Genomic DNA, 15,627 nt, shown 5'->3' on the forward strand with positions numbered 1-15,627 from the left:
GGTGAATGGCAATGGCTGGTCGTTCAAGATCTCTTTTTCGTCATCTACTACTTCTTGTGTGTTAACTTTCTTCATTATGCTTGCAGCAAAGTTTGAGACTGGTAAAATCAACTTGTTTTTGTTATAGTTTACATCATTACATGGTTTATATTGATTTAATTACATACTGTAAAGAAGCATCAGAGAATTGTGAGTGCATATTCGATTGGGTTTGTAGAAAAAAAAGAAGGTGACAAATATATATAGAAGGAATTCAGCAAAGGATAGATATTTGATCAGGTTTCTCTATGATCTCTTTATACAATTGTGAACTATGATCTTTTTATACAATTGTGAATCAAGCATTGGTGATAAGTTATTAATTTTTATCAGGTTATGGGTTTGATTGTTTGACAGGAAAGAAGGAAGAAGGAAGAACAAGAGGGAGCAGCTGGTGTTTGGGTGGTCCGAGGCTAGCAGTGAAGAAAGGAGTGCACGTTAGTTCAATTCAGAATGGGTTGTTTGCTCTCTTGATTCAATGGATGATATTGGTGAGATTCCAATTCTATTGGAATGGAATCACAAATTCCAATTCTGTTGGAATGGAATGACGAATTCCAATTCTGTTGGAATCACAGAAGTTGATGCTTGAAGAACGGACCACAAAATTGAAACGGACCACATTATTCTTTTAGAATGTATTAGTCGTTGTTAGATTTTGATGTTTTCTTTCCGGTTTTGATTGTTTTTTAAGTTTTATTCTTTAACAATAAATGTAATTATTAACAAGTTTTACCCGTATTCTATAAAAAATAATGTAATTTTAGTTTTTATTCTTCTAGTGATTGTTCAAGAATTTGTTATTCTACAAGAAGTTTTTAAATTCATGATCAAGAAATAGGTTCAAGAATATTTTTATTATTTATGGTTCAAGAATATTTTTAATTTTGAGTATACTCATAAACATATTTTGTCAGAATGTCCGAATTAAAATAATTATAAATCTTAAAATCGGATTTTTAAAATTAATAGAATCTATGATCCCTTAAAAATGCAATTTTCCTTTATTAAATCTATGTTAATTGACTAAAATACCCTTCTAGTTAAACTAAATGATATTTTTCGATTATTTTTAATTCAATAATATGTATTAATCACTTTCTTAAAATAAGTAAAATGATTGACCCATATTTATGCATACAATAACACAATAATTAGTTTGAATAGAATAACCTAGGCCTATATATATATATATATATATATATATATATATATATATATATATATATATAAAAGGTTAGGTTATTGTGTTCTAACTATCTATTGTGTGCATGTAGGATTGATTGTGGATCAATAATTTTAGTTATTTTAAGAAAGTAATTAATGCATATTAAATGTTGAAGATATAATGAGTATTAATTAAATATTCAACATTTAATATGCATTAATTACTTTCTTAAAATAATTAAAATGATTGGTCCAAAATCAATCGTACATGCACACAATAAATAGTAGAAACATTTGAACTTAAGTCTATATATATATATATATATATATATATATATATATATATATATATATATATATATATATAATCTTAAATTAACTAAATTTCTAAGATGTTTGAACTTTGAAAGCTAAAGTTTTTATAATTGTATTGTCACAAAATATTTAGTTTTAATGGGAAAACAAATTTATCTAGTTATTTTTAGAATGATAATAAATCAATACTATCATCTACTAAACAATTTTTATATGTATGTAATCTTAAATTAGATGTAATCTAGATAGAAAAAGGGTCCATATTCGATGCAATCATTGTACCACTTGTAATGGTAAAGAGGAAACATAAGAACATTTCTTTCTAGAATGTTTGTCGGGAAAGGAAATTAGAGCAAAGATTAATGGCTAGTGGAAGGAGTTTTCTCTAAATGCTACCTCCATAATTTAGTGGTGCAATGAGACTGCTTACATGCGGATGAAGAAGGAAAAAATGATGCTCAGGGTCATTACCATGACATATTTGTGGTATCTTTTGAATCATATGAATTGAAGGGAAAATGAATTATAAGCCCAACGAAGTTTCTAAACCGTTCAAAAAACCCCAATTATGTTTTGTCTGTTGAAGAAAACTCAACGAACTTAGCCTTTTGTCTAAAAAAGCCCAACTAACTTACACTTCTCATTTATGGTCAACCGGCTAATGAAAGTCAACGAATGACATGACTTATGACGTGTAATTAAATATCATAAAATGACTTGTAAGACCAACAAAGTTTCAAAACCGTTCACAAAACCCCAATCATGTTTTGTTTGTTGAAAAAAACCCTAAAAACTTATGCTTTTGTTCAATTCTCATTAGAGGCAACCAGATTCATTAGGTATACAACTAGTTGGCAAATGACATGGCATTATATTTAATTACATGGAATAAACAGATTAGAATTGCCCTTTATATCTCGATTTAGGGTTTGGAGAAGAGAAAAACGAACGACGTCTATGTTCGATCTCTTGTAATAGCTACTTCTTCTTCTTCCTCTCAATCGTTGATGTCCGACTCAAGATCTACAAAGAAAATATTTGATGATGCAAACTGTTGTGGATGTAGACGCCCTTCTCGGATTTGGACATCTAGAATGGAGGATCATCCAGAGATAGTGTTTAGGGTTTGTTCGAACAGATGGGTAAGTGTAATTGAAAGCTTTATCATGTCCATTTTAATAAGATTTTGTTTTTGAAAGAAACCAAACAAATAGATAGAATATGGGCATGATAAAGCTTTCAATTACATTTACCCATCTGTTCGAACAAGCCCTGAACTTTGTTCGAACAAGCCTTGGACTTTTTTCTCTAGATGATCCTCTGTTCTAGATGTCCAAATCCAAGAAGGGCGTCAACATCCACAAGGTTTTTCATCATCAAATATCTTCTTTGTAGATCTTGAGTTGGACATCAACGATTGAAAGGAAGAATAAGAAGTAGCTATTACAAGAGATCGAACACATACGCCATTCGTTTTTCTCTTCTCCAAGCCCTAAATCGATATATAAAGTGCAATTCTAATATGTTTATTCCATGTCATTAAATATAATGGCATGTCATTTGCCAACTAGTTATATACGTAATGAATCTGGTTGCCTCTAATGAGAATTGAACAAAAGCGTAAGTTTGTTAGGTTTTTTTCAACAAACAAAACATGATTGGGGTTTTTTGAACGGTCTTGAAACTTCGTTGGTGTTACAAGTCATTTTCCGATATTTAATTACACGTCATAAGCCATGTCATTCGTTGACTTTCATTAGCCGGTTAGCCCTAAATGAGAAGTGAACGAAAGTGTAAGTTAGTTGAGCTTTTTTAGACAAAAGGTTAAGTTCGTTGGGTTTTCTTTAACAAACAAAACATAACTTTGTTTTTTGAACAGTTTGAAAACTTCGTTGGGCTTATAAGTCATTTTCCCATGAATTGAATTGTCTTTAACAACAAATTGACTTGTTTTAGACGTGAAAATTGTTGCTTTTTATTGGCTCAAGTCTAGGACTAGAGAGGGGTTAAGGTTAGTTTGGGAGAGTCGGTTGAAGATCCAATGTCCGTTGTGTTGTAACCTTCCCCTAGCATCTTGTTAGCGTTTCTAATTATATTTCTAGATGTTAAAAAATGATATTTATTTTATTATAATTTTAATAAAATAACTAGATAAATTTGTTTTCCGATTAAAATTAAAGATTTCATGATAATAAAAAAAATTAAAACTTTAGTCTTCAAGCATCTTAAAAATTTAGTTAATTTAAGATTAAAAACATAAAATTGATTTTATTGATTTTATTATCATAATAACTAATTGTATAAAAGGTTTTAACATTTATTAATATGTTTGGTATCTTTGTTACATTTTAATAATGTAGCAGTTAGAATAATCACTATCAGCCAATTCAGAACTAACAATATCCACACGACACTAATCTCAATGTACGTACCTTATCTTTCTGATCAACAGGAGGCATGTTCCGGCCAAAAAAACTTCCTTCACCACCGGTACCTTCATTGAAAGGATCAGTGAACTTTCCATCGGCTGTTCTGAACGGAAAGTCAGCAGCATTGAACCGAACACCCACAGGAGTTTTCCCAACGTTGAGTAAATTATACTTGTCATGAAGACGCCGGCGTATAGCCAAGTACGACAGTCCCAAGAAAACCGGCAGACGGTGCCACCCGATGCCTGACTTGTCAACGCCGTGAACGTTCTGTACAGATGATTGATCAACTTTTGTGTGGAATTAATCAAGATTTTAAGCAACATGCATGCAGCATGAGAATACGTACCAGGAAGAGAACTTTGTCTGTCAGTGTCATTCTTTGAAAGACTCCATGGAAATCAGCATGGATGAAGTTCTTGATAGGTGAAAGAAGATGAGATTTTGCAGAAGACATGAAAGGGATCATGGGTTTGGTGGTGCGACTTACAACAATATCATAGCCCTATATATTAGCTGTGTTTGTGTGTTTGGGTCTTCAAAATAATAATAAAAAATTGACTGGAAATGAAGATGAGATTGGTACAGGAAGGCGGTATCCGAAAGAACCAGAATTGGCGACTTTTTAACTCGAGATTGTACAACTAGACGTCATTAAACCACTAGAAGGGTTAGATCAATGAATAGGTTAAAATATATAATAGTAAACATAGCATATAATTAAATTGCATACAAAAATCATGTCGAACTTTTACTTCGAATTTAAAATAAAGTCGACTTAAACGTCATTCTTGTTATTTTTAGTTTCATAACATATTATTGTTTTACTTCAAAATACTATATTTCAACTTTCGATGGTAGATACATTAATGTAACTATGTCGTAGTTAATATATGTGTTAGGGTTTAAGCACTTCAACAAACGATAAACGATTTCACACAAAGCGATAATCCATAACGAAAAACAAGAACACAATCAATTTATGAGGTTCATGCGATCAGAATGATTGACTATGTCCATGATGATCACGAGAGCAAAAGATTTTATTGTTTTATGCCAAATGAATTTTTGATGCATTAGTTTACACAAATTTAAGAGATATAAATACTAGTTGGTTGATTTAAAATTGTCAATAAAGCCAAACCTAAATAACTCTAACAAAAGCTCGCCCATGACGATAATGAAGGTGAATCTGAGATAGGAACAAACTCACAAATAATATATTCCTGGGAAGCTTTCCATGTCCCTTGCAAGGAGTGAGACCCCATGCTTGGTCTGCCTAACAACTATATAGGGTCAAAGGGTGAATCAATCTTCACAACATAAAAATTTACCACTAGGAGGATGACAAACAAAATTACTCGCATCCAATCTAAAAAATATGTAACCTCCTCTGTATATCTCTTTCTCTTTCTTTCTTTCTTTCTTTCTCTCTCTCTCTCTCTCTCTCTCTATATATATATATATATATATATATATATATATATATATATATATATATAGAGAGAGAGAGAGAGAGAGAGAGAGAGAGGTAGGTTCAAATGTTTCTCATATCTATTGTGTGCTAGAATGCACCAATAAGAATTTAGTATTAATTATATGTATATTAAATGCTATCCATACTTATAATTCATTTTTATGGAAACTAATTAAATTCGTCATTAATGTCAACAATAATATTCTTTCGGAATGAATTCATATCTAGAAGAATGAGAGTATATTCCAGCAGAATGAAAGTGTATTCTAGTAGAATACACTATTGTTCTTCATATTTCATGCAACTTTATTGTATTTTAAGTGAATGAGTCCTGAAACAAAATAGGAACTCATGTATAAAAACCTAGATGCGAATTCATTCTGAAAGAATGTTATTGCTGACATTAATGACGGATTTAATTAGTTTCCATAAAAAGAGAATTATAATTATGGATATCATTTAATATACATATAATTATGGAAATCATTTAATATCTATATTTATTTAATTAAATAATTATTTAATTTAATTGGTGCATTCTAGCACACAATAAATGTAAGAAACAAAATAACCTAGCCCTATATATATATATATATATATATATATATATATATATATATATATATATATATATATCCGGTCCACGCCTTATATTCATCTTTAAACACCTGGAAGGTCAGTTGAACCCGTACACATTTAAAAACATTAATATCAATCATTTCAACAAGAGAAGCACTCGAAACACCCTGGGAAGTTGAATCATATGGAAGACGATTAACAATAGTGACCGTTATCTCCGTGTGGGATGTACGAAACACTCTACATCTAGCACCAAATAACTTGCGTTAGAAAACAACCATAACAAAAGGGATGGCTACAGAGGCTTCTTTTGGAGGCATATCAACAACAACTAACTAAGAACCCTCCACTTCTTTTGATCCCATAATATCGATAAAAGAAGTGGAAAGAGAGTCCTCGACATGCATCAATTTTGGGTTTGAAGTAATCGGGCACTCATGAAGCTTAACTACTTTGTCTGGAACCACATGCAAAACGGGAACTGTACCCTCAGGCTGGGGTTTCGAAGTTAAAGCTTCATTAAACGTTTCTTATTCTCCACAACCCGTATAGTCCTTTTTCGGTTTAGAGGAGAAAGGTCAATCACGGGCTCGTAACGGTACGTTACATCTTCCAAAGGTAGGGTTCTTTACCCTAGACACGTCTAGCCCTAATTTCCTCTTTGAGGAAAGCTTTTTCCAAGCACACAGGACGAAGAAGAGGGTGGTTTCCCACTAGCATGCTTTGCCTTAACAGTTTCATGGATAACCTTCAGGGAAACAACAGTGGAATCGTTACCTGAGGCATTAAATGAAGAATCCATGCTTAACTTTGATTGAATGGGGGAATTTGGAGTAGAAGCATCCTCCACCGCTTGACTGGAACTGGCGAGCCGCTTCTTATGCAACCGCTCAATAGTTTTCCCCCTATGGTATGCAAAGGCCGTTTCCTCAACTTATTCCAATGGGAACTCAAACTAGCCATCCCTAACATCGTCTCGTTAGGATCCGACCATTTCACATAATTTACAAAAAGACGATCGATGATATCCCGCTCATCGTCACTCAACTCAGGAGTCGCATCGGCAACTCTATCAGCCGACACACCATAAGTCATATGGACCGCGAAAGTAGAGGCATGAACAAAGAAGAAATCTTCCTTCCACCTCTTAATTGAAGTTGTGAGTCCATCGCCCAAATTAACAAGTCCATGATGAAGGGTGTAAGACAACCAACCACCACTGGACATCGTCACATAGAAGTGACAAAACAGGTTTAGAGACCGGACAATATCAAGTGCAGAATAAAGCATGAAAAAGAAAGTCATCTTGAGAAAGCTATTGGGCATCAATTGTGCAATGTGGAGCCCATAATACTTTAAACTATCCCCAGGAAATCAAATTCTTGTAATCGCAGGCCGTACTTAAAAAATTAAGGATATATGTTAATAAACCCCTCTGGAGCGTTCACAATGGCTTGTTTGGGTTCAGGTAGACAAGGCTTGAATTTGGGATTGATATCATATTTTTTCATGATTTCAGCTAAGCTTTTGGGGGTAAGACAAGTTACAACAACCCAACTGCTCGCAATATCTTTGCTAGCGATGGTGGGCGATTTCTTAAAATTTCCTTTTGGGAAGAAAAAATGTGAAGATGAAATTTTATAGAAAAGAGCTATGAGACATTTATAAGAGAAAACAAAGAGGCAGATACAACCTTCAAAGACTTTAAATGGAAAAGAATTCGAATGGACAGTTATAGACAATGATGAAGAACAAAGCCGTCAAAATGTCACATCAGATAGTCGCGCTTATCCGAATTTCAAAATCGCATCGGTAAAGCATTAAGTTTGAACCATTACTCTTGAAAGAGTGATGGTCCAAACTATAACGCTCGTGTTTCTGGTCTACGCATTAGTATAATGATGTAATAGTCAAGTTCAACCATTGCAAACTATTTTGAAGCAATAAAGATGAATTACTTGAATATTATGTGAATTATGTGATTTTATGTGCTTATATATTTGTTTATAAAGATATAATAAAAATGAGCGTCGAAAATAAAGTGTTAGATAAACCCAATATTTATACATAACGTTGTAGTGGTCGAAACAAGGATTCCAGATATATAAAGAACGCCGAAATCCGAGTTATAACGAAGAAGTTATGACCTGTCGAAGTTTTATGGCAAAACCGACACGACACCGGGAATCGTAAAAAGTGATTTTTTGATAAGCTACTTTTTTGCCTTATAGATCTAAATGAAAGTTGTAGTATACGACTATACGTTAAACCGAAAAGATACATAAAAAGAACGTCCAAATCTGACTTCGTATGAGGAAGTTATGATTTTTCTAAGATTTGGCATAGCAGTGCACAACCTGAAATTCGAATTTTAGATCGATCGATTTTTGGCCAACGCTACCTAAATGAGAATTGAATATCTCATTAATAAGATCTCAACGATAAAAATACAGACGAAAACGGAGTCCGTATGTAGAAGTTATGAATTCTACACAGTCATTTAACAGTGTAATCTTCTCATACTGTTAAATTTAAAATCAGCCGATAATTAGCCGACGGAGTCAAAAGGAGATTTGTAGATCTTGTCAATACCTACACGTGGATATAAAGAACGTCAAAAACGGAGCTTGTATGCGAAAGTTACGGGGTTTAGAAGTCGGGAGTGTGCTGCCGCGAAGGGGGTGACGTGGCGCGATCTGAGCCATTGCTTTCTCCCTAAGTCTTGCCACCAGATGGTGACATGTGGCACCCAACTCGACGAGTTGGAGGCCCAACTCGATGAGTTGATCAGATTTACAGCCTATAAATAGAGGTGCGGGGCAGCCTCATTTCTCACACCAATTCCCATCTCTTTCTCTCTATACACTCTCTAACACCCCCCAAAACCCCCAAAGCCTAGGGTACCTCCCTAGCACGAGAAGGAAGCCCCGGAGCTCCCGACCGCTCCGAGAAAAAGAGCTTTTCGGCTCAGAAGCTCTGCTCCAGCAGAGCCCGGTTTTTAGTAAAACCCGTTGTAAGTGAGATACGCCTTCCCTACTTTAAATATAGCTTATATATAAATATAATATCGTTATTATGAACCTATAAACAAGATTTATCAGTGATTCAAAGTCGTTATACTGATTGAACTACTTACAGGAGAGGTGTCTAGAATGGTCACGTTGGGTTTGGTTGTTGGATTTTAGAAAAGCTATATGCCGAAATGGTCCTGCCTCTCAACTGTCCTGCCTGGCTGATCCTTACTTGATAGATCATGAAGTAGACTCTGAATTAATGAAGAATCTAGACTAATAATTAGTTGCAATAAATATTAGACTAAAATCTAGTGATAATAATACTAGGTTTCGTCGAAGGAAATCATATTGTTAAGAAGCGAAGCGCTGCTCGAATTTCGAGTTGTCACTGTAACAAGTAAGTGCATAGTTACTTTCATCTTATACATAGATATGAAGTATTTTATATAAATTACGTGCTATGTGTGCATATAACCTTATACTTGCTATCTATGCTGGATGAACGATTTTATACATGTTTTAAGTGATTTAAACTGTATATGTATTTTATATCTACAAAATGTGTTGGGTAAAAGATGGGTAGATGTAATAGTTGGGTGTGATGAAATAAAATGATGAGAGGCCTCGATGTTGACGATGTTTCCAGTCATCTAGCGGAGTATAGATGACGACCACAGACTTTTCTAGAGAGTCCAGTGGAACGCTAGCAGGCTCGCAACCTGTAGGTGTTTGTGAACGATGTGTTCACCGGTGTACTCCATCCCCCTCATGGTTGCCTTTAGGACATTTATTGCTGAGGAAGCCCCTTACCAGTAGTGTCCATACCGATGATGATCCTTAGGCTAGGTCCCTTATGATAGGTGTTTAGGGACGTAAAGTGAGGATAACGGGAACGGATAATCGGGTTATTGTTGGTTGTTGAAATTAATAAACTTATTTATTGTGGGTTGAAAACCCTATGTGCTCACCAGGCTCCCAAGCCCGACCCACTCAGTTTCTTGTATTATAGGTAGTGACACTCGAGCATAGATGTGATGTTTGGATGAGGGATTACGAATTATAGGTCTGTAGACATGAATAAATGTTGTAAGGCTTATATTGTACTGTTTATGCTTTTGATCTGTATCGAACATGAAATCCCGAGGTTTTAATGAAATATATTTCTTCGGAAATGCTTTGATAAATCTTTATCATATTTTCTTTTGGGAACAAATTCCGCAACACTTTTCTTAAAAATGTTACTCTGATTTTGAAACAAGCATAAACAAAATTGGTCTTTTCTGGCCGTGAAAATGGGGATGTCACACAAATTGGGGGAACTTAATAGGGTATATGACCTGATATTATGCATATAACCTCGTTAAAAAATCCTTTGCAAATAACCGAACCGTAGTCTAGGTAATACTGACGCCCACACTATTACTGGATCATGGTCCGGTGATACCGATGTCTGAAATAGCCAAACCATTCGCCATCTGATAGTCAAGATCAGGACGAGTACGAAAAATCGTTATTGAATACCAAGGAACGTTGGAACTAACAAATGATATAGGTTTTCTTACGTTTGACGTTTGGCAACCCCACAACTATCAAGAATTACCTGTTAAACGACCAAAAGGACACACCTGTGTACTTTCGATATACAAATCATAAATGCGACAAGACCCGAGAATGATCGGTAATGCAAGAGGTTTATCGTTAAATACAATGATTATAAATAAGACGATCGGCCGTTTCAAAAGGTATGCAAAAACAATCACGCTCTCATTCATACAAACTTCAATATCATCAAATAAACTCTAACTTTGTCATCGAATCGTTGGCCCGGAAGACATTCCTGGTTAACAACTTACGAGTTGTTGGTGCTTCCAGGTCTCACATCTCGAGTCTACTCACCTGCGATGCCAATCCATCTAAATCGGAGCCCGGGGCGCATTAGATACTATATCTCTTATAACAAGCAGTTGTACAAAAATGACTTACAACCATGCTTTTTGGAAACAGGGTAGTCACAGATTTGGTTAATTGCATCACTAAAGGTCATTAATCAAATTATAGTAATACTTTAGTCACATATTAGTTAAAAACCATCACCATTGCAAACTATGTTAACATATTTTGTTACTGTTTTACATAAAAAATGTGACAAATATTAGTTAATAGTCACAACAGATCATTGTGAGTGTAAGTATTTTATTATGACATTTAAAAGAAAAACATGTGACTATAACTGTTTTGTGATAACAATTTAATTTCATATGTATCTCTAGAATAATGATTTTGGATATCAAAGAATAACAACATATGACCATAAGTATTGTATTATGACATTTAATAAGGAGTTTAATTTTTTCCCTCTTAAAGAATTTCAATTTTCCATCTTTACTAAAAATTTTATTTTCCTCCTTTGATCTAATTGCCTTTCTATCCCTAATTTTTCGGATTTCCCAAAATTCTCCCCCCTCCTTTTTGATATTCCCTCAAACTCCCCCAATAAACACATCAACGCTAAATTTTTAACCCCATGCGAAGCTCATACTCTGCAACCAAGAAATCGACAACCCTTCTCTTCTCTTTCTTTTCTTATTGGTTCGAACTTGCAGTTGTGTGATGGTATGATGGTTCTCTGGAACTTGTGTTTGTGATGGTGCAACATGGGTGGTGTTTCGGCTAAGAGTGGGTCTCGATGGAGGTGCTTGTCGATGATGATAACAGGTGGTGTTGTTGGCGGTATAAGGTGGCGGTGGTGGCTCTCCAACAATTGTGTTTCTCTATGGGGAAGGCAGTGGTTAGAGATGGCTGTGGTGGGGAAGGTAGTTCTACTCCTAATATTTTCACCCACAATGCTTTTGGTTGACTGTTTTCTTGGCTAGCACCTTTTTTCGGCAGCAAGATCTTTTGATTAAGTTAAATTCATCTACATCGTTTCCTAGCCCAATTTATCTATTTCTTTCATTTTATTCTTAAACTCCATAGCAAGTTTGTATATCTAGTCAGTATTATCTGAATGTAAAGAAAGAATTATCTTCAAAAGGTCGGTCGGCCTTCCAAGTGTTTGAAGAAATGTATGATAGAAGTGAATATTGATTCAAGAATTTGATTGCTAAGAATAAATCTGTTTCAGCAGTAGGCTTGAGGTTTGCAACTGATTTCTTGAATTTGAGTATTATTTACTACATTAGAAACAATAATGAAATACCAAGGATTGTAATTGATTATACTTAAAAGTTAAAGAGTCATTTTTTAAGATTCTTATCTTATATTCTTTTTGATAATAAAATTTTGTGGAAAGGGAGTAAACACATCATGGAAATTTGGTTTTTGTGTGAAATAGATAACTTAGGATTTCTATCTTGTAACACGTTTACTCATTTTTGTTCCTACGAATAAAAAAAGTTTATCTTGCATTTGGTGTTATTATATAGCATTTAGGAGATCTATATACAAACCTCTCCCTCCACTTTACCTCCAAGAAGATTTATGATTCTTATTGTCCCTGTGAAAAATAACATGAAAAAATCTCCACTATGGGAACCTATCAAAGAGTAAATATGCAACCTGATTGCTATAGTAAATTATTATCTTGCAAATCTGGTCCCTCGTTAAAAAAAGGAGGTGCCATCCCCTTTGTGACTATTGGTTTATCTTACAACAAGATATGCATTTTTAGTATCCTTGTATAAGAAAGTGGCTTATTACATTGATCTTGTGACCCATATAAATCAATGTTTTTATTCTTTTTCCGTACTTTAAATATATGCATTGTGTTGTTTAATTGCTCGTTTTTATTCTTTTAGTATCCTTGTATAAAAAAGTGGCTTATTACATTGCCTTTTTTGTTAATTTTTTGTTTTACTTATTTATTAATTGCTTGTGATAGTTTGTTTTTTTCTTGTAATTGATAAACATGTGTGTGTTTTAATGTATGTTCTTTTTCTGGATTTTTGTTTCTATGCTCTTCTTATTACCATATACCCTTCTAATTTGAGGAACTCCTGTTAGAAATAGGTCCGAATCGATTCATGTCACTTTTACTTCTAGAAATTGAAGGGAAACTTTTGTTCACCCCTTTTATTAATGCACCGATTCATTATGGTAGTGGTAGGTTTCATGCACTTGCTACTAAATCTCTTCAGTAAGCTTTCTAAAATATATTTTTGTTACTTATATATTCGAATATATATTTTTAAAATTCTGCTTGCAAGTATCTTATAAGTTTTTTTTTATCTTTTTGTTCTTTTTGCAAGGTAAGACCATGTAACATCCGGATCTTCAAGGTATAATATTTTATTTAAATTTTTTCAAGTTATGGAAGGCCACAACGTGGTGGAGTCATCGTCATGACGTGGCATCGCCTGGATGATCGTGTGTCCGATTTAACTTCTCACGACGTGAGGATTGTTTTGGGCCAAAACCCTTATTCTCGGGGTTGGTGCCCTATTTAAGGGCACTAACTTCTAGGGTTGCCTCATTTGGTAGCCACCATTCTCTGAAACGCAATCCCCACACCAAACCCTAGCCTCCTTGAAGTATTTTTTGAGCGTGTGAAGGTTTTGTGAAGGATAGAAGGAAGAAGGAGCACATCAAGTTGTGTGTTAGCTCGATTTCAGTTTGGATCCAACATTCTCATCTCGTTTATGACCATTTGGAGGTATCAAGTTCCTACCTTGATCATTATATTGCTAGATCTTTTTTTAGGACATTATATGAGCTTGTTGGTCCCATTCTTCTTGTTCTTGGAGTTTAAGTGGACTCCCGAACCTTGAGCACATTATTTGGCTTCTAGGTCATAAGTTTAGTTAGAAAGTGACATTGCTTTGATTACTCTCATGATTCATGCATTTGGTGCATCTATTAAGACCTCAGGTTTTGAGTTGTTGACTTATTAGGATGTCTTAATAGATAAAGTTGGAAACTTTATCCATCAAGACCTTGGGGAGAACCAAATCTGGGGTTTGGTGCTCTTGAGGTTGAAGGATAACAACTTAATGCATTAAGTTGTGGAGACTCAGTTCTCACGACGTGAAAAATAGGCCGTCATGACATGGCAATTGAGGGATGCCCGTCTGCTTTGTGTTTATTCTGCCACGACTTGACCAACAAGAGGTCACGACAGGGTGACTCACTGAAGTTGACTTGGACAGTTGACTTTGACCGTTGACTTTTTGACTTGGTTAACTTTTGGTTAATTTGCTAGTTTTAAAAGGTGGACTAAGGATTCATCTTGAATGGTTTCTTAGGTGGTGTGTAGCACCTATTCTTTGTTTATGAGAGCCTGTTAGTTGTTTACGACACTTTTGAGGTGAGTCTTCTCACTATACTATGTGGGATGCTAGTTGTCTTTGTGATACTTGCATGAAAGACTATGGGCGTAGCCCATGACAATTGTATGGAAGACCATTAGGGTAGCCCATGGAAAATGTATGAAAGACCATGGGGGTAGTAAGGAGTGATTTCGAGGACGAAATCTAATTTAAGTGGGGGAGAGTTGTAACACCCGTTTTCTTGGAAGAGTCGAATCAGGGTTTCAAGGAGTCAAAAGCATGGTTTTTGGGTAAAACCAAGGCTCACGACGTGAGTCATAGAAGGGTCACGACGTGAGGAGCGATTAAATGAAGAAATTGTATATATATTCTTAGCTCACGACGTGAGCAATAAGAGCTCATGACGTGAGGGTCGCTGCAACCCAAGCCCACGAACTTTTAGGGTTTCCCCACGTATTTAAGCCTCATTAACTTGGTTTTAGGGTTCATTTCTCAGCCTCCAACTCTCTCCAACTCAAAAAACCTAACCCTCATCCCTCTTGGTGGTTTTAGATCCATCTTGGTGTTTTAGTGGCTAGAAGAAGAATAAGAAGATGTTCTAGAGTGTTGGTCCAGCAAGGAGGCTTCATCATCATCATCTTGTGCACATTCTGGACCTTTGTAAGTTTCCACGATTCAACCTTTATGAGTTTAAGTTACTAGATCTAGGTTCGTATCCCTTTTCCTTCATGATTGTGGAAGTTTGCATGGAGGAGATCCATAAAGTTGGCAACTTTATGGCCTCTGAGGGTCCCTTGAGCTCATATATTATGGATATGAATTTTAGTTCTGATTTATGAATCTTGCATGAGTTTAGGGCAATTTCTTGTCATTTTGATCTAAGGTGGGGTTAGGATATGCATAGGGCATGCATGTCCATCAAGTAATCATTTTTATTGACCTTGGGAGTCCTCTTTAGCTTTTGAAAGATTTGGGGTTGAAGAATTAATGGATTAAGGACTCAAAACATTAGGATATGGCATCAAACTATGTAACGCCCCATTTCTGGTATGTGATTTAAATAAATTAATTTTCATTTCTTAAGGGGTACACGACAAGTCAGTAGCCCGACTCGTCGAGTAGAGGCGGGTTTTGCACGCGATTTAAGTTGGCGACTCGACGAGTCCATATTCTCGGACTCGGCGAGTCTGCCAGTCTGGATGAAACACTAATTTCAAGGGTTTGCACCCTATTTAAACATCTTATGTGCCCCAAGACCAGCCTCCCTCACCCATAAAGAGTCCCATACGAAACCCTAGCCGTTCTTAAGCATTTTTGGAGCATTTTCTCACTTGTGAAGGTTT

General features: G+C 35.1%; 1 protein-coding gene across 1 annotated transcript in view; it reads right to left on the minus strand.

Annotated features, from left to right (window-relative positions):
• The window catches only part of LOC145160532 (alpha-dioxygenase PIOX-like), a 25,170-nt gene extending 20,594 nt beyond the window's left edge, over positions 1-4,576 (minus strand). The window contains exons 1-2 of the mRNA XM_079079772.1: positions 4,300-4,576; positions 3,954-4,220 (exon numbers count right to left, since the gene is read on the minus strand). Of these exons, the coding sequence (XP_078935898.1) occupies positions 3,954-4,220; positions 4,300-4,419 (387 nt within the window). The 5' untranslated portion in view covers positions 4,420-4,576. The remainder of the gene's footprint in view (positions 1-3,953; positions 4,221-4,299) is intronic.
• Positions 4,577-15,627: the final 11,051 nt, after the last annotated feature.

Source organism: Lactuca virosa, chromosome 2, assembly GCF_052849685.1.
Source record: "Lactuca virosa cultivar CGN04683 chromosome 2, Lactuca_virosa_CGN04683_v6, whole genome shotgun sequence".
NCBI lineage: Eukaryota > Viridiplantae > Streptophyta > Magnoliopsida > Asterales > Asteraceae > Lactuca > Lactuca virosa.